We start from the raw sequence: 17836 nt of genomic DNA, 5'->3' as shown, positions 1-17836 counted from the left end.
GCCAATGACCACCTAGACTCTTGTCAGGGCTGTGGCTATGCTGTATAATGGATGTACAAGGACATGCCGACCCGAAGATTGAGGTCTCGAAGAAACTTGGGGGCGGAAAACTGGAGCTTGGCAGCGTCGGGGTTCTGCAGAAATCGGATCGTAGAACTGGGTTCCGACTAGCCAGGGCCGAACTCAGCCTTGCAGATAGTGCCCGTGAGGCCACTTCTTAAGGAGACTTGCAGGATGGGTGCAGAGATCCTTGTGAGCGGAGGCATTTCTATCATTGACGATGGGTAAAGTGAGACGCGAGGTGAGAAAGCCGAGCCGAGACGATTACAGTCTAACCGCATTCGATCTCGATACATACTCTACTGCTCTGGCTCTACTATTCCATTTCTAAGGCGTTGACTCTTGTGACGAGTCTCTTCAACAGACCATTTTCTCCTACGCATCCAGGGCTCAAGCGGCGCCCCTTCAAAAGCCCTTGTCTTTGCTTCCAATTCATCCGTCGACTGTTCCCGGCCACCCCAAATACTCAAATACTCATTCGAACTATCTAGACTCCACTTCTTCAGACAGACAGCACGATTCCAGCGTTCCCCATAAAAGCCCTGTCGCCGCTCGCTGCGGTGCCATGTTCCAAACGCAATTTGTAGTGGCATTATCATCAAGACCGCACCCGTTGGCATGGGCTTCACGCTCGCGGCGAACTCGCTAGACATTAAAATGTATCCGGCGGCTCGTTCATCCTCTTCGATGATTTCTTCGAGTGGAAATGACGAAGAGAAGTATTGTGTACTGCACAGGGTCTGTATCAGTCCGAGGAGGAACACCCGGCACGTCCAGTAGTGGACGAGGAGGTCTAATATCTTGATCGAGTGGTATTTGAATGAGTCTGGGTAGTATTCTCGAAGATCTGGGGAGTTTGTGGGCACAAGATCCGCAGTATCGACCAAGGCGGTCGAAACTAGTGAGTCTAGGTTGCTCAGATAGAGCTTTCTCGCAAGGTCTACCGCCTCATTTCTGAGAATAAGGTTATTGGGATCTTGTAGATATGTCCGTACGAGTTTCATCAGACGCGGAACTCGGACATACTGTTGCATCACTGCCTGGCAAGCCGTGTCGAAAGCTGGATACTCAGATATAGTCTCCGGCGGTGGAAAGAAAAGCCAGTCCTCGTTATCGAAGTCCGAGACTGAGTCGCTGAGGATGGCTTCTGCAATCTAAGAGGCTGTTAGGATATCGAAGGGGGTTTTTTTTTCAAGACTTGGAGTATAGGCTTACCTCAAGAGGGTAGCTGGAGTAGAATATAGACCTCTCAATTTCGTCGTCCGCTAATCTTGGGCCACGAGCAACCAGCAACTTTGCCAGCCCCTGAGTATGGGATACCCAGGCAAAGGATGCCATGCCCATGAGTAACTTGTAGCTAGTTAGAATTACCCTCGATCATAGATTTGCCAGAGGGATGCATACCTCGAACGTCGAGAGAAGCTTTATCGCACTCAATGTCTCGGTCAGAAATTCGGAGCTCCTGTCCAATACCGCCGACTGGAGACACTTTAGTGCCCTCGAATAGCTTGTTCGAGCCGCAGCAGCTTGTGCCGGGTCTTTGCTGACGTATGCAACACTGCCTTCGGCATAAGCAGCGGCTGCATAGTCTAGAGCTGGATGTTGGCCGATCCGTGATGGGATGAGACGGATCCAGCTTCCCCAGATTTCTGAGGGATTTTGATTCGGGGGATCAGTACCGATGACTGCAAGGAACTGGTCGCAAAGTTTCGTTTCTGAGCATATTGGGCTCCTCGGAATTCTTGGAACTCCGTTGAACGGTGTCGAGGATTTAACATTTTTCGAAACACAGATCGGAGTGAGCGTTTGGAAGACGCCATTTCCAGATTTAGACCCGCGGGAAGATCTTACACTGAGGATAATGGTGGCTTCTGGTGTCGTATATTTAGTAATGGCTCCATTCGTACCCCAGGCAGTATCTGCAAGAGCCTGTGGCGGCGTCTCAAAGTTACCAGCGGGCCTTTTGGGGCATAAACCACCTTGCTGCTCACTCTCATCTACGAAGAACGCTACTTTGCCGTATTCATAACTACAAGGCCGGCTCTTTTTCGCACATTGTCCACAAGAAGGACGACGTTCATCGCACTGGGCTATTAATGCGAGTTTTGAGTGCATTGTAGAGGGAGTACCCACCCTGACCTTTCTCTGCCGACATACGTCACATTTGCCTGTTCGAGTCATTTAAGTCGAGTTCCGATGCATAGGAGTGCTTGTATTCGTCCTGCCAGCAGATGGGTTGGTTTATAGCACATCGCAGCCCGACGCAACCCGACGACTTAGGAGCGAGAAGGCTTGCGCAAGTCAGTTGCTCCAACTGCCTCTCCTAATATGTCAAAGATAGAACGTCTGAGCCTCACAGAAAGCGTTTCGCGTTGTGCAGTAGTCTGGGATGAAACTTCCGTTGACTACTGCTTATAGCGCACAGGCCACCAGAACTCGCAGTACGCAACCCAAAGCGGAAATAATGACATGGGCCTATTAAAGTTGGCTTTGCATGCGTTGATCTTCTACCAAATTGTTTTACAGGCTCGACCGTTAGTTTGCGGTGATGCCGTTCGTTATAGTGATAGTTCAAGTGCTGATTCGTGGCCAGAGACGGCGAAGAATAAGCATCTAATCATCATGCAATATTTTGCAGCTTTTCAATCCTGCCATTAGTCCGTCTCCTCCTTCCCCACCGCTTACAGACGTTCGTAAAGGGGCCATGTTTTCAGCCACATTGTTAATAAGGCGAGGTGTCATAGAAGCAGTTCTATGTCAAGTCATGCAACGATACGTTACTTACATAGAGCTAAAGGGCGAAAGAGATGAAAAAATCGGACAGCAAGATAAGAAGACTGAGGCTACAACGCGATAAATGTCTCGCTGTTGATGGTTCGGGTAAAAACACAAGGTTAAAGAGCTCGCATGCTTTGGAGAACTTAAGAGGAGAGAATCCGCGCTACCCACATCACGTACCCGTCTAACCTTAGTACCTCAATTGTCAACTTCATCGGGCAGACCTTCAACTTTCAAGAGTTCCTTTGCAAACATGTACTGCGCATTTTGGCTTCAAGGGATGATTAGGCTTCATAGTAAATTGGACGCGCTCTGGATTTTAGCGGTGCGTCACGTGATCCGACTTATTCTCTCAAACGAGTAGGACTTTCATAAAAGGCAACTGGTCGATGAAGCAAGAGAATTGACATTACCGCATTGTGGACATGACTCGCAACTCTGAGCCGCCATCTACGCACTAGATATCCATCGTTTCCACCCCTGCCATTGCGCATTCCATCTCGTATATGCACTTCTTGCAATCGAACTTGCCGGCTGGTGGAGTATTCGCAAGGAGGATGTTTTCACAGCGAGCACTGCAGTTCTTGCAACAGTTAGTCAAGATATTCGTAGTTATCTGGTGCCCACACTGGAGAAGATGTTCCTCGGACACCGCATAGGAAGACCGTGATTGACCTCCGACAGAGATTCCTCCGAAATCTTCCGCCATTTCTTCCATTGCGATGTCTTCGGTAGACAAGTACGTACAGTTGCGTGGCACACGGTAACCGTGGACGGGGTCGATCGGAATACCCGTGGCGAGGCATGCGGCGCACTCAAACACTCCATCGCATTCCGTTTCTGGGCCCGCACAGTTACAGGCACAACCGGCAGGGTCACCAGGTAGCACCTTCACCGTGTGTCCGCATTCGAGGATGTGGTATGGTGAAGGTACACCGTGCTGGATGTGCAAGCAGGGTAGAATGCGTCCGGAAAGCGGTGTTGTTTGGGTGTCAGGCGTCGGCGATTCTTGAAACTTCAAGATCGTAGCCTCTTCGTACTTGTAGCAATGCCGCATGACGAGCTTTTGGATGCGTAAATTCAGATTACGCAGAACGTAGGTGTGGGCAGATCCTCCTCCTTCTTCCACGCATTTTGGGCACAGGAATTCTTCGTCGACAAGATTCGTAGTAACTTTATCAGGCTCTGGGGTCGGCTGAGGTGCCAGCGTGGGCATAAGGCAGTTGCTGGCGCATGGTTCGATCGTTGGTGTGGCGATGATGTGCTTGCAGAACAACTGGTGGAAATGGGTGTTATAGCAGCATTCCACAGGGCTTCGTAGGCGGTACGTGGCCCAGAAAGGCGTAGACTCCCTCTCCATCGCAGGGTCTTGGGAGCGGTGGTGGTGTAAAGAAGAAAGTAGGTGAAATAACGTAAGGATCAGAAGAACTCTGGCGATTTGTCGTCTATAAGTACGAAGAAGCGACAAATCGTTGCTGCCTAGGCGACCCATCATGTCCCAATGCCGGTGAAAGCTGTTCGAGTGAAGTTTCGGGGTGGAGACGAGGAAGTGAATGAGGGACGTGAAGTTACATGCCCACTGAAAATCGCACATCTCATGGCGAAAGGCTGCACCTGCAGCCAAGCCCCGTTGACACACTGTGCCTGGGAGATATGAGGTACATGTTGGGAACATAGTGACCAATACGATACAGCGTCATGTCAGAAGTCTAAGCGCACCTTTTCACCGCTGCTTGAGATGCCCCCGTGAGCTGTCAAAAACCGAGACGCGGTGTAATATGCGATGCTGTACAAATTAAGTTACCTTCAGTGGATTGGCTACTTAGAAACTGGGATACTCCTGACAATGGTGAGTGACTACAATTTCCCATACTGATGACGCCGTTTGTGGAGTCGCAACAGTCTTTGAACAATCGGAATGAGACGTAAGAGACCTCATGCTTTAGTTCAGGCTCGTGGATGAAGGATGATTCAATATAATACTAACGACGTGGTTGTTCAGCCTGAGTGGATGAAAGTTAGGTTCTGGCACCTACCTGACACCGTCTGTGGTGTTCCAGAGATCTTTTTGAAATCAAAGCGGGATATAAGAAAGCTTACCCTGTAATTTAAGTTGTGTAAAGGAACAGTAATTCGACATGATCATGAAGACGCAGTCGTTCAGCCCTGGTGGATCACCTCGCGATTCTGCCACCTTGACAGCGCTGTCTGTGGTGCTCCAAACATCCGTCAACAATCAGACTGAGATGTCGGAAATCTATGCGCGTATTTCCAGACCGTAGAAGAATGGTATTCGCAGAACGCGGAGAACGTCGATGATGTCCGATCCTCCGTAGGTGATCTCCAGGGAAGCGCATGCTGGTGACGACTGTGCATCTAGACCACGAGCATATCTAATCTATGATGATCAAGCTTCGGAAGGCCGTTGAGGCCGAAGCTCGAGATAATGGAGACCAGACGTCGTGAGGTTGTTGTCGTCGGAGATGCCACTTGGAGATAGCTTCCCCAATGAAGGCTCAATACGCGCGCCATCGGCATACCACCTGGGGCAGCCATACAGCATGCAGGTATTGATGCTGTCCCGGCTGCATCCTGGCTGCGATCTCCCCGCTGAACACTCCTCCCGCCACCGGTGCCGCGCGGAGCAGCCTCCTAACGCCGTTTCGTGTTGTTTGTTTCAACGTTCACGGTGCTGACTGGTCACGGAATAGATGAAGTCGTATGTCTGTACCCTGGCTTTGCGAGAGTTGGTGCACTAGGTCGTACATCATTACATCCAGAAGCCATGGGTTGGATAAGCCATCGACCCCTCGAGGCAGGCCTGACCTTAGACCGGCTTGGATAGAGGAAGGTTAGCTATAAAGCCCCATCATCACACCGACCCTTCGTATAAATATCTAGATCCTCACGAGCCTACTGTCCATCACCAAAACTACCTCTCACACTTCAATTGACCAAGCCAACTCAACACACAGGAAGACATCTCAACCCCACTCGACTTCCAGACCCTCCACCACCACAATGGCAGACCCGATGAACGAGCAAGCCGCCATGCAGGCAATGGAAATGCCTCGCGTCCCCGTCAACCTCGTCACCGCAAAGCAAGGCGAGATCCTCAAGCTCGGCCACATAACCTGCCGCATTCAAGAAGACGGTTCTCGCACCGGTACCTCCCCCTCCCTCCTCCCCCCTCCATTCCCCCACCTCCCCACCACTAACAACCGCCCCCAGACAACCGCATCGGCTCCGCAACCTTCACCCTGCCCCCGCAAACCGCCGGCCCACCCGCCCACTGGCACGAAATGCACGACGAGACCTTCCTCGTCACCAAGGGCGTGGTGCGCTTCCACGCCCCGGATGGCAAGGTCATCGACGCTGCCGTCGGCGACTACGTGACCGTGCCCATCCGCGCGCCGCATACGTTCTCGAACCCGTTTGATGAGGAGGCCGAGTTCTTCAATACGTACACGCCGGCGTTTTATATCAATTACTTCAAGATGCTGGCGAAGATGCAGGAGGGTGAGCAGAAGATGAGCGCGGAGAAGAATTTGCAGGCTATGGCGCATTTTGCGACGATGCCGGCGAAGGGGATGTAGGGGGGTGAGAGGGGATGCTTGGGGGAGGGTTGTGGATTCGGGGGTCTATGAGCAGCTTCTTGCTGAGGCTTGATGGAGTGGTCTTTGCCATGGTGTGAGCATGGACGGTCTTAGGGCCAATAACGTAGAACCTTTTGTGACATATGTAGTTATGGGCGGACGCAATAAACGTGAAATTCTCCTCTCTAAGATCACGCATCAGTGATTTGTACATTCACTTCAAGTTCTGTCCGGATACAAGAGAACACTTGATTACTGTGATTGCATGCTTTCTTGAAGACTCTCTTACGTAGTCAACGGCCAGTATTTTCGCATCTATCAGCTTTCCGTGGTAGTAATTTTGTTAAACATCCAGCGAATATACCAACCAACGCAAGTCACATGACGTCATGGACCCTGAAATGCTGAACGCAAATATATATATTCACGTACAACTATTGAGGTAAAGAAGGACATCGTCCCAGTCATCCAACTCCATAATCATAAACAGGTATCATATCCAAAAGGCCCAGCCAGCCATCGCGTAAGCAAAACAGACTCTAAACTCCATATCCTCCTTTCTTTCCATCTCTCCCCAAGCCCACTTCACTACAACCCTCCCACTCCCAGCTCGACCCCTACCACAGATATCCATTCCATGCAATAACCGCCACCACAAACGCCACACCGAACACGACCCCTATGACTATTACGCGTGCAACCCACTCCTCTACAGTCATGCTCAAGCTACCGATCTCCTCCCCGTACACCATAGCCGCCGTCTCCTCGTCCTGCTGCTGGTGTTGCGCCGCATAGTACGCGGGCGGGATGCGCGAAATGAGCGTGGCAGGATACGACGCCGCTACAGACGCGTGATAGCTGGGCGGGGCGTCGTCGTTTGAGGGTTGCGGGGTGGAGTAGGCGGGCGAGGGGGTGTCATGGTGTAGGGGGAGAGGGAGACGGGCAGGCGGGTCGTCGTGGTACTTTGGCGGCGGGAGATGCGTGGCTTGGTGGGTGCTCGGGGTCGTGGGGTCGTCTGTGTATGGTTCGTGTTCATGTCGGTGTTGATGGTGCTCGTGTGGGTGGGCGTCTGTGAACGGCTGGTATTCGGGCGGAGTGGACTAGAGGGCTTGTTAGCGAGGTGTAAAAGCTCGATGAAGTGTTGGTAGGGCATTTTCAAGTTCGCGTCCGTAGGCAGGTAGAGTTTGAGAAGTTTGAGAAACTGATGCAACGTGAACGGAACGTGTCTGCCACGAGGTGGGAGCTCGAGAAGGCGGGATAGAGCTGAGAAGGAGAGGGTGTGGCTGGAATTGAGGCGCGGGAATGGGAGGATAATTACCGGACTCGGCAGGGAACTCATAGCGCCGTGTGACAACCTCCTTTTCTTCTTCTCAGGGCGCAACGTACCGTTGTTGCGAATTCCAGGGATCAGGCGGGTGTGAAAAGAGGAGCTCAGGAGAAGAGGCCCAGGCAGCGAGACGGGAGTCGCAGCATGACAGCTCCACGCAGGAGCTCCCCATTATCATGATTGCGACTGTGCCTTATCTGTGCCGGATAGATTTGATGGAGGCTGGGGGCGATAGAGCAGCTCTCGCCGGAAAGGACGCTTCGCCGCTGATACAAGGGGGTAACCTGAGCGGGCTGCTCGCCCTCCCTGTCAGTTTTGGGGGCATTATAGTCGTACCCGCACTATTTCCTAGGATATTACTATAATGCCCCTAAAACTGACAGGGAGGGCGAGCAGCCCGCTCAGGTTAACCCCCTTGTAGGATAGGTGGCTGGAAGGAGGTGGCATAGCGGTGGCTGGGGCTCGGTTTGGGGCCGAGATCACGTGTCGAGATGTGCTCCACCCCCACTCGATCTCCGCCTCACTCAACATCAGACTCCCCTGCTCCCTAAATTAACGCTCACTTTTCAAACTTTGTGGAGCTCGATCCGGGCAAAGGTGCCGTACCGCTCCCGCACTCCCTCCCGCCATCCGAAGACCACGAGGTGCCACTAGTGCTGCGACATGCCCCCATGCATGGATAACGAGTCCCATGAAACATCACGCTCCCATTCCGCCCTCAACAGACGTCTGCGAACTCTGAACCCGCAGTAGCAACGTCGACTGGCTGCAGGAGGCGCCAGCAACGCATTGTGCCACCGCACGCGACGTTCAGGCGAGCGATCACCTCGCATATGCATTATGCCTAGCGATAAGGTTTTGTTGTGCGTGAAGCTGACACGCGAGAAGATGACTGTCTCGCACTCTCCATAGCCAGAAAAGTTAGTTTCGACCGTTAGATAACTAATTAAAGTTCATGCTGGAGCCCCTAGAGTCTCATGAATTACCTCAACGTGAAGTTCTACGCCGTGTCAATCGGCCACCTTAGAATCTAGCCGCCAACTCCTTGCGTCCCGAAAAGTTCAATGCCACACCCTGTCCTCGGACGTGACATAGACGTCCACGACCTTCGATCTGGCCTGCAGGATGATTCGACGACCAGGGATCCAGTCTGGCCACGTCCTCGCCGTCGGAGCGGGAAGACACAGTCGGGACCACTTCGAAGTTATCGTTCGATGCAGCGGCCGAGCCCGTACTACGTTGTCTTGCAGCAGTCACTTGCGTCGGCATAATCTAGCTCTCGTGGTCAAATGGCTCAGTCCCAGAGCGGGTGGTGCGACTCGACTTGAAATATTTCCGTTGATCGCTGAATCTTGACTGCGACGACCTGTGGATGGAGATTCGGACGGCCTGCGCGGCTTGACGCATCAGAGGGCGCAACGTAGCAAGAGCCCTGCAATCCCTGCGCCTGCCTCGACCGTTGGGTAGATTGCGACGTAGGAAGCATTCGCTGTCTCCGTCAGCTCACATCCCGATTTGAATCCTATGAAGTAGTGCTGTATTATCAAAGAAGTCCGGACCGAATATAATCCCCTTTACATAGACTATCCGAAGTATACTTCCTACGCTTCCACTGCGCTTTCTGTTAGCCTCATTGTCCAAACATAATTCTGGCAGTGAGAACAGACTTACACAGCGCCCAAAGCCATGATTATCCCAACGGAGAACTTTGTTTTGCGGTCCATATTGGGGGTACTCAGCATGAGCAGCGGGACCAAAACGAAGGTCCAGTCGGTGATAGTGTTTATACTGGAGTAGAGGTATCCAGCAGTGAGAAGAAAAGTATCTGGGAGGCATGTATCGGTAATGACATGGATGGACAAATCTCGCGGGTCTTTGCACTGAAAGATGACCACAAAGATGTACAAGCATCCGTACACACTTGAAATGCTCAGTATGACATAGAACGTCTTCCGCTGCCAGGGTTTCGTGAGGATTCGAAGGAAGAAGAGTCCTAGTGCGATCTTCAGTGATGTGGTCGCTAAGACGTAAAAGGTCTCGGCGAGTAGAACATACTGCAATAGCATCAGCAACGGAGCCTGCTCTGTTTGGTGGCGGCGCTTACGTTTATTTTCTTGACAACCTTGGGAGGATACTGGGAGATGATCAAATCCTCCGTTGTAGATGATGAGCAGAATGAAAGTAGAGTAACATGTAAACAAGAGCTTTTGAAGCTAGTTAACTTGAATTCGCGGTATGTAGACAGCAAAAAAAAACAGAGATAGTAACATGAAGCCATCATCCCAACCAAGAGATTTCGTCATCCTGCCTCTGACCCAAAAGCGAAGTGAAACGGTGAGCCATGACAGAACAAGAAGAACTATTGTGAGAATAGTCTCAACACGACCCAGAGGGGACACTATACGGCGTAGAGATAGCAAGATAGCAACAAGGCTAGTGACGGCTCTCTGCGTTTATGGACGAGCTTACAGTATATGAGGAGCAGGGCGTCCCGTCATCCAGATAGTGGCTGCGACCATCCACCATGGTTCACCTAGTATGCTCTGCAAGGCCAAGGGTGCAAGGGGTAGTGCAAGTTGGGGCTTTCAAGCGAAGCCTGAAAAGGGACATATCACTGATCAGTGGCTTGTGGATCGTCAGATTTTAGCAACCATCTCAGCGGGAGCCCAGCCGGGCGGTCTTCGAGGGACGATCCGATGCGGAAGAATGGCACTTGGGAGACGTTTTTAATGTCTCACTTCCAGAAGTCAGTGAATTGCCAGGGGTGCTTGCGTCTTGGTACAGCCCCTGTGCCGTCATCGGTTGGTCGCTGCCCCGAACCACCCATATTGATCGTCCTGGAGAAAAGCGACCTGTATGGCCAATTAAATGGTCGCAATTCGCTCTTAGAGACTCCACAAGGCCGTGCAGTTGCCGCTGCAGGTACTCGTACGGAGGCTGCGCGGACACGCTTCCCCAAACTTTGTTCTTGCCGGCAGTTGTGAGACATTGGCATCGCAACACACAACGATCCCGGGAGTATAGAGGAGTGGTTACATTTATTGAGTAGGCTCAGAAGATAGGAAAGGAGGGCCTCAGAATGGTGATGTATTGTCACATACCGAAAGTTTGTACTCTTCTGCCACTTGTCGAGGAAGGGGTTTCTATTCATGACCTTGCTAGTTGAGGGAAACCAAAATAGCGGTCCGCTTAGAGGGTTTTGACACGCGTTGTTTGCGGAGACGCCTGACGCCTGATGTAGGGGCTCCCCACCACAGCCAGGAATGCAGTGGACTGTACTATGTAGAGATATCACACTCACGACACTTTTCTAGACATCCTCATCCTTGTTATCCTCATAGTGTCACGGTGAAGGTAAAGGATGCAAGAGACGCAGACATACTCAACACCGTTGGAAATGCGAGACTGCTTGATGCCATCGCCAATCACGAACAAACCTCTCATCCTCCGACTTGCTTCAATGACGCCACCCACGATGAAAGATAGCTGATCCGTCGACTTTGCTTTTTTTCCCAATATTTGTGAGGTGGTTGGGTTCTGGAGCGAAGGAAGCGGTGATTGGCTGCGCTAGTGGGGCCACGGACCGAGCTCTCCCGACACAGAAAACCTCGAACTTTTCTCTGCCGTCTTTTCCTCCACTCGTCCAATTGTTCATGGCCCTCTGCCAGAGCCCGTCACATCAGCACATGCATGCCTCTTGCAGGTCATCACTAGCATATCTTACATTGCGCCACTGCTGCGCGGTCGACATCTCAATATGACCATCTAACACTACCGTCTCCGAACTGCGCTCTTTTCACAAATTTGCTAGACTCCAGAGTCCTATATAGAAACCGACGCCTCTCATCGAACATAAGCATAGACAACATGTACCGGGTTAGATTTGGAACTCACATGTTGAAGAGAGCGAAAGGCTCAACACGCTCGACCCTGACCTTGCCTGCACAGCGAAGGACTACGAAGGTACGCCACTCCCATTTCTTTTCCTCAAATGCATCGTGATGAACACATGCGAATACACAGACCTGTTCCGAATACACTATGTGGATACATTTCCTTGGAGACCTACTGATGATGCCGACATCTTTCGCTTCAATCTTATCAACATGAACGTTGGATTAGTAGCTAACAGATGCATAAGCAGTACTCGTGCTATCGCCTTCTAGCTCCCACCGCCTACCTTCGCCTATATACCATGCGATAGTCGATTGGATCCCGCAAACTAGCGATGCGCGCTCCTTGTCTAGCCCTCAAGACGAAGACTATAGCCAGTATCAAGGAATCTTGACGACAAGAAGTACAGCATGGCACTGGATCACATGGGCTTGTTAGCAACGGTAAGGGGTTTATGAATACGATGAGAAGTCGAACACTCCATTTGAGACACAAGACGTATTCCGGATATACATGGCTAATACAACAGCACTAATAACGTTACGTTCCGCTTGTTCAAGCGCGTCTCTTCGAGTATCATCTTATGTCATCTAATGTACCTGCTTTGTTCCCTTTGTCCTCGAGTTTTGTTCAACAATTCGCCTCTTTGCTTTCAAAATCCTATTGTTCAAGGCCAAGGGATATACGCTTCTTTGTTTCACAAAATCACAATGATATAATTGGAACGACAATCTCTTTCTCTCTGAACAAAGCTGCTGCATTTGAAACCTAAATTTCATAGCTGTGTGTAGTTTAGAAGTGAACGTGCCCGCCAGGTCTTCTCTTCTACAATCCTCTCGAGACTGAACTTGGCAGCGATCTTGAACCCCAAAGCAGACGCAAAAGAGCAAAATCCAGAAATCACCTTCGATATTTGCCGAGCAAAGTCTCCGCAACCGACAGTCATGTCTTCACGACGTTCTAGTTTACGCAATCCCAACATCGCTCCCAGACGGACTTCTTCAATCCGTTTTGATGACTCCACGAATCCTATTCCATACCCCAGCTTCTCCTCAAATGTCGACTGGACTCTCGAGGTACCATATGGACAACTTGACGTCGACTGGAGCAATGTGAATTTTGATGATCCGGCATTTTCTGGGTACAATAGGGTTGACCAGCAACCCTCCACTGATTTCCTCCTAGACAGTCTGTCATACTTGGAACCTGAACAACAGGTAAATGCGGCTAAGAGTCGCCGAGCTTCTGTCCAAATGATGAATAGGCCTCTAGCTGCAGTGCCTGGCTTGAAGATTCCACAGTCGTATGACCTGTCAAATAACCACGCCGTCGACCCTTCGCTTCTAAACTCGGACTATCAGAATACCACTTACGGTTACCAGTCTGAAGCAAATGCACCATATTTCACTGACGATTTCGAACTACAGCCGCAGGTTCATGACGGATTTGTGCCGGCTTCGCATGATGCCGGTACGACGGCAGATGTATATGATGATGACTTACGAAGCTCCCTGAGGACACGAAAACGATCACGCGAAGATACAACCTCTCAAGAACGTCCGAGAAAACGTGCCCGGGAAGAAGAACCGCACCACGGACGCTCTCCAAAGTCTCGACGCAGCTCAGGCAACTCGAGCAGTTTGAGCGAGACATCCTCTCTAAGAAAGAGCCGGAAAGCAACCACAAAGATCACGAGATCGGTCTACGAACCCGAGAGGCCGGAGACGGACAAAGACAAGCACTGGATTAGGATAAACCAGACCACCGAGGGAAAGACTAGCCGGACGGGAAAGATCAATCACTACAAGGCTGAAGAAATGTACAATCATAGCCTTCCCCATACTATCGGCGACTGGCAGGGTAGTAAGACGCTCTTCCAGTACGACAGGAACGGCGAGCTACAGCAGAGGACTTACAGTGCGAAGGAGATTCGAGAATTCTTATATGAGCATCCACGAACTAAAGATTGTAAGTTGAAGCTTTGGATTCAGAAATCCCCTGCAGACAGCGCTCGACGTTACCCACAGGAACACTCCTCGAAATGTCGGTTCCGATGCTGTCCAATCCAAGCGAACTTCAAGGGAACTATCCTCCACGGCCACTACCGTGTTGCCTTTGATGAAAAGTGGCACAAGTATCGCGAAAACGCTGACCCGTTCCACGTGGCGGCGTATGTCCATCTGTACTGCCTAGAGCGCTTCCTCGACTTCCCAGATATCTGCAACAAGCTTGAGATCGCGGCCGACGACCGACGATTGCGAAACGAGCCAAAAGGGAGATTCCTTGCTAGTCTCGGAAACTCTTGCGAGGGTGGCATCGCCCACAAGTTCATCGAGGACTGCAGGAATGGTAATCTTCACAACGAGTATCCTGACTACCCCATCCATCAATACTACCGTCACGGCGAACCCAAGCTACATGTGCACACCCTTACATATGCATTGAACAAAGGTAAGACCGAAACGCGACCGCCTGCGCAGATCCGGCAGTTCGAAGAGCGCGGCCTATCGAGCTCTCATATCTTGGTACACATGGGCGATCTGGAGAAATTCGTCAAAGCGAGACTGAACAAGAAGAAGGCAGCTAAGCGGAGGAAGCGTGGCGAGCCGAGCGAAGACGAGGCAAGTGATTCAGAACCCGAAGCTGTTCCACGAACTGCTCGTCCTCGCACGACAGCCGCACCGAAGGCTGAGCGATCCTCTACTCAACGTCCTTCCCGGTCTCAGACGGCTTCAGAACCACGCCGACGAAGCCCCCGCAATAAGCAGCGCATCAGCTACGCAGACATGGACGCAGAGCACTCCGACGCGAGCGGAGGCGAAGATATCCTCTTCATTCCCGAAGCCGACGACCCCTACAACCACACCCAGCCTTACTACCCCCACCCCCAAGACATATTTTCCCAAGCCATGTCCCTCCAAAAGCACCTCCAGCAGCCCCGCAAATCCTCCCTTGCCCAATACCCCCGCCCCGACCGCCCCCGCCGCGTCTCCTGGGCGCCAGACCCCACCTACGACCACGCCCTTCCCCACCACCCTGAGTACCAGCCCGAGCCGCAAACGCCCTGGCCACAGCACCCCCTACCCCACCAACCTCCGCTTGGACCCGACTACTCCACCGCCCGCAAACCCAGCGCCGGCTTCACACAGCTCCTCGACTCAATCACGTCCTACGAGCTGGACCCGGCGGCCCAGTTCCTCGCCACCGACTTCGACGACAGTCTGCTCTTCAACGACTTCACTAACGGCGGCGGAGTCTTCGCTCAGCCGACTTCGCCGGCCAGGCGGGGCTCGGGGAGTCCGCAGCGGCGGCGGTCGTCTTTGGAGCGGAAGGTGATTTCCGGTGAGAGAAGGGGGAGTAGGGGGAGTCCGAGAGAGCAGAGAAGGCATAGTATGCGGCTGAGGAGCAGGAGTATGGGGAGTCTGGGGAGTTTGTTTGGGGGGTCGCCGAGCCCGCCGGGGACGGGTGACGCGTAGGGCTTCTTTGAGGGCTTAAATGGATTGGATTGGGATGCGGGTTTTTCTTGTTAGTGGGGAGTGGGAGATGTACTTGACGCAGTAAATTGTTTTTCTTTCTCTTTCCATGGGTTTTTCTTTTTATGTTGTATGAGCATTGATGGGCGCTGCGGGCGGCGTTTCAAGAAGAAAAGCGTTCTCTGTATTGGTAGAATAGCATAGTTCGAGCGTAGAGCGTCGTGTAGAAAGATATGTAACGTCTATCCACCCGTGATGGAAAAGCTGCTGTGCCGGAACAAGATCCTTTGATCAAGCACCTTAAATCTTGGGGAGGGATAAACGCTCACCCCCTAATCACTCCACGCCCCCCGTTTCCCCCACCTCTCGTCTGATTTTCTAATTAGCCGGAGCGGCCGGGCCGACTCTTCGGAGCTTTCTCTCGTGCTCCTCTTAGAAGTGAATGAACGAGCACAGGCGGCGATGCAGGCGGCAATGCAGGCAAGCTAGGCGTGATGGAAAGAAGCCTCTATAAGGCGATGTTATAATATGACAGTAAGCCAACAAGAACGTGTATTGATTTTAGTTGTCCTCGGATATGATGCTGGGTTCTGTACTCGATATGGGTACAGGTTCCAGCTCAGTCATTGGGCCGACAGGCTGCGGAGCATTCTGAACCGGGAGGTTTCGAACGGCGATAGTGTATCGACCATGTTCCATGTCCTCGACAACTATGCGATCGTCAGGGTCGGGTGAGACTGGCCGAGACGGTTGTGGTTCTGGTTCTGGAGTGTCAGGACGCTGCGGCGAATCTCGGACGATATCATCGGTATGAAAGCGCCTAGCACTGGGCTTCGATTTGGAATGCATCGCCCAGTCAGTCCAAGGTCGTCCACGGCGGACGTATTCTTTTAGCTTGTCTTCCTGTTTCTCGGTTAGCCCTATCCCTACTTATGGCTTGGGGGCTTACATTTTCTCTGTACAACTTCCACAGGAGAGCAAATAACGTCAGAAGCCCTACCGCTAGAGGAGTGACTTGCCCGGTTGATTGCACTTCATACACATCCGAAACTGAGTTCCATTTCAGTGTAAGTTCAATAGCCAGAACTACGTATATAAACATCAAGCTGCATGCTATACCGAAAAACCTAGTGAGGTGCTTGGTCAACTCAAAGGTGCACTAAGAATTCACAGATGACTCATCATTTGAAGTTGTCTTTGTAGAACAGATACGACCCGTAGCGATATGGATAGCGGGTATCCATGCCTGCCCGGGTCATTTGCTCCTCGCTCAAAGGTCTTAGGCAGGGAAAGATAAGACTTAGAAGCTTATCAAATAGCAGGGTGTAAATTCCAAATACAAGTCCCGGGGGCATGAAGACCATTGTGGCCATAATAAAGCGATCTGAAATGCTTCCCTTCATTGCGTTTCTCAGACCCAAGATGAGGGCACAGGGTAGCGGAGTCCACATCCAGAACATTATCACAGTCATGAAAATAGCTGCACCCCGAACAGAATGTTGGCCGAGTCGAGCGAAGAGGAAGAATTCCGTGCCCAGGGGCGAGGGAGCAAAGTCGTGCTCCCCAACTGTCGCGAGCCGAATCCAGAACCAGATCGTCGCAGGACTGAAAAGCGCGAATAGGTAGCCAAGAAGGTACTCGAGACCGTGGAACTTGTTTGTACTCTGTTCGGGCTTTGGCTCCATTCGTTGCTGTTCGACCCCCTCGGTTTGACCAGCCTCTTTGAATCGAAATGGAAAGTGAGGTAGTATGACGATGAAGAAGCCTCCCCAGAGAATGTACATCAGAGTAATAAGCTCCGTTGTGAACACACAGCCATCCTGGAAGATAATGGCTAAGATCGCAACATATAGAGCAAGGAAAAAGGCCACGTTTGCACCGGTGGTGGTTCGCCTTTCGGAGCGCACCCAGGTGTTAGCAATGATGCTTGCATCCCATTGCAAGTACAAGCCTACCCTGATACCTAGTCCATAGAAATCGGGTAGTCCTTTGAATCCGCGATCACTAGCGATCCGTTCACGACATGCCTTGGGATCAGCATGTTTACTTTGTCCGTACCTGATGAGGGCCCAGACTAGAGTCGGCATCCAACCGATATAGAACCATGCAAGGCCAACAGAATCATAGCCATGAGGACGAAGCTGTAGGTGAGAAAGAGGATTCGAACGCAGGTCATGCGAGCGGATGCCAACGACCTGTTGCGGGCTCCATTGCCAGGGTCCATGCTATACGAGCAAGGCTGCGGTCGAGCTGTCACCGAAGTTCTTCTGGGTTTGATCGGACTGAGATAAGCGAAATGGTGCAACATTCGTCGGTATTGGAAGCCAGAGGAATTGAAGCCCGGAACAACTCTCTTGAGGTTGAAGCCGGGAAGCACTTCGAGTAAGGTATTTTGAGGTTGTGACTTCTACAGTCCCTGGACGCATCCTGTGATTAGTGTGCAGGTGGCTTTGCACAGAAATACGGGACGGGAGCTCCATGAGATCGAGCTCATTGGTTCCAAGCAGCCTTCCGAGGGATCAAAAGCCATTGTAACACCGTAACCACTTGCGACACTAGCCACGACATGCGTCCAGAGGCTGTAGCTTCAGCTCGTAAGCGCTTGTGGCGCTTCGTATTCCCATTCGGCGGAGGATCCACCGCCCAGAAAAATAACGAACGCAGCGTACAGCTGAACCTCCAGGCAAGCTTAAAAAGCAATCAGAAAG

The 17836-nt window shown here is 51.7% G+C and overlaps 7 protein-coding genes across 7 annotated transcripts; 2 read left to right on the top strand and 5 right to left on the bottom strand.

Moving 5' to 3' along the window:
- Positions 1-333: 333 nt before the first annotated feature.
- BDZ99DRAFT_493930 (uncharacterized protein) lies at positions 334-2175 on the bottom strand (the record flags this gene model as incomplete). The annotated part of the gene is made up of 3 exons (XM_033723273.1): positions 334-1214; positions 1276-1410; positions 1465-2175. 3 exons carry the CDS (start codon positions 2173-2175, stop codon positions 360-362), a joined length of 1701 nt encoding a protein of 566 aa, XP_033582983.1. The 3' UTR covers positions 334-359.
- Positions 2176-3068: 893 nt separating this feature from the next.
- Positions 3069-4709, bottom strand: BDZ99DRAFT_127167 (uncharacterized protein). Its single transcript, XM_033712581.1, has 3 exons — positions 4684-4709; positions 3586-4624; positions 3069-3421 (listed from the first exon to the last, which is right to left on the bottom strand). Coding segments are annotated over exons 2-3 (930 nt in total). The 5' UTR covers positions 4514-4624; positions 4684-4709; the 3' UTR covers positions 3069-3419.
- Positions 4710-5898: 1189 nt separating this feature from the next.
- Positions 5899-6434, top strand: BDZ99DRAFT_484765 (uncharacterized protein; the record flags this gene model as incomplete). Its single annotated transcript, XM_033722665.1, has 2 exons — positions 5899-6004; positions 6070-6434. The coding sequence occupies 2 exons, from the start codon at positions 5899-5901 to the stop codon at positions 6432-6434; spliced, it is 471 nt and encodes a 156-aa protein (XP_033582981.1).
- Positions 6435-6688: 254 nt separating this feature from the next.
- On the bottom strand, positions 6689-8038 carry BDZ99DRAFT_457939 (uncharacterized protein). Its single transcript, XM_033718802.1, has 2 exons — positions 7753-8038; positions 6689-7534 (listed from the first exon to the last, which is right to left on the bottom strand). The coding sequence occupies exons 1-2, from the start codon at positions 7771-7773 to the stop codon at positions 7052-7054; spliced, it is 504 nt and encodes a 167-aa protein (XP_033582980.1). The 5' UTR covers positions 7774-8038; the 3' UTR covers positions 6689-7051.
- Positions 8039-9147: 1109 nt separating this feature from the next.
- On the bottom strand, positions 9148-11029 carry BDZ99DRAFT_127109 (uncharacterized protein). Its single transcript, XM_033712580.1, has 4 exons — positions 10863-11029; positions 9866-9965; positions 9433-9815; positions 9148-9373 (listed from the first exon to the last, which is right to left on the bottom strand). The coding sequence occupies exons 1-4, from the start codon at positions 10910-10912 to the stop codon at positions 9265-9267; spliced, it is 642 nt and encodes a 213-aa protein (XP_033582979.1). The 5' UTR covers positions 10913-11029; the 3' UTR covers positions 9148-9264.
- Positions 11030-12599: 1570 nt separating this feature from the next.
- BDZ99DRAFT_493926 (uncharacterized protein) lies at positions 12600-15346 on the top strand (the record flags this gene model as incomplete). The annotated part of the gene is made up of 1 exon (XM_033723272.1): positions 12600-15346. One exon carries the CDS (start codon positions 12600-12602, stop codon positions 15129-15131), a length of 2532 nt encoding a protein of 843 aa, XP_033582978.1. The 3' UTR covers positions 15132-15346.
- A 64-nt stretch (positions 15347-15410) lies between these two features.
- Positions 15411-17600, bottom strand: BDZ99DRAFT_127062 (uncharacterized protein). Its single transcript, XM_033712579.1, has 3 exons — positions 16311-17600; positions 16078-16258; positions 15411-16031 (listed from the first exon to the last, which is right to left on the bottom strand). Exons 1-3 carry the CDS (start codon positions 17213-17215, stop codon positions 15690-15692), a joined length of 1428 nt encoding a protein of 475 aa, XP_033582977.1. The 5' UTR covers positions 17216-17600; the 3' UTR covers positions 15411-15689.
- Positions 17601-17836: the final 236 nt, after the last annotated feature.

This window comes from Mytilinidion resinicola (assembly GCF_010093595.1).
Source record: "Mytilinidion resinicola strain CBS 304.34 unplaced genomic scaffold BDZ99scaffold_2, whole genome shotgun sequence".
Taxonomy (NCBI): domain Eukaryota; kingdom Fungi; phylum Ascomycota; class Dothideomycetes; order Mytilinidiales; family Mytilinidiaceae; genus Mytilinidion; species Mytilinidion resinicola.
This window is presented reverse-complemented; position numbering and strand designations above follow the sequence as displayed.

Excerpts from the sequence above, each read along its gene's own strand:
- BDZ99DRAFT_127109 (XM_033712580.1), bottom strand. The coding sequence starts at position 10,912 with ATGAATAGAAACCCCTTCCTCGACAAGTGGCAGAAGAGTACAAACTTT. Across the intron at positions 9,966-10,862 it reads CAGAAGAGTACAAACTTTCG|CTCTTGTTTACATGTTACTC; the intron begins GTATGTGACAAT and ends TAGCTTCAAAAG. Across the intron at positions 9,816-9,865 it reads AGGTTGTCAAGAAAATAAAC|TATGTTCTACTCGCCGAGAC; the intron begins GTAAGCGCCGCC and ends ATGCTATTGCAG.
- BDZ99DRAFT_457939 (XM_033718802.1), bottom strand. The coding sequence starts at position 7,773 with ATGAGTTCCCTGCCGAGTCCG. Across the intron at positions 7,535-7,752 it reads TGAGTTCCCTGCCGAGTCCG|TCCACTCCGCCCGAATACCA; the intron begins GTAATTATCCTC and ends CAAGCCCTCTAG.
- BDZ99DRAFT_127167 (XM_033712581.1), bottom strand. The coding sequence starts at position 4,513 with ATGTTCCCAACATGTACCTCATATCTCCCAGGCACAGTGTGTCAACGG.
- BDZ99DRAFT_127062 (XM_033712579.1), bottom strand. The coding sequence starts at position 17,215 with ATGCCGACTCTAGTCTGGGCCCTCATCAGGTACGGACAAAGTAAACAT. Across the intron at positions 16,259-16,310 it reads TACAAAGACAACTTCAAATG|TAGGTTTTTCGGTATAGCAT; the intron begins ATGAGTCATCTG and ends CAAGCACCTCAC. Across the intron at positions 16,032-16,077 it reads GGAAGTTGTACAGAGAAAAT|GAAGACAAGCTAAAAGAATA; the intron begins GTAAGCCCCCAA and ends ACCGAGAAACAG.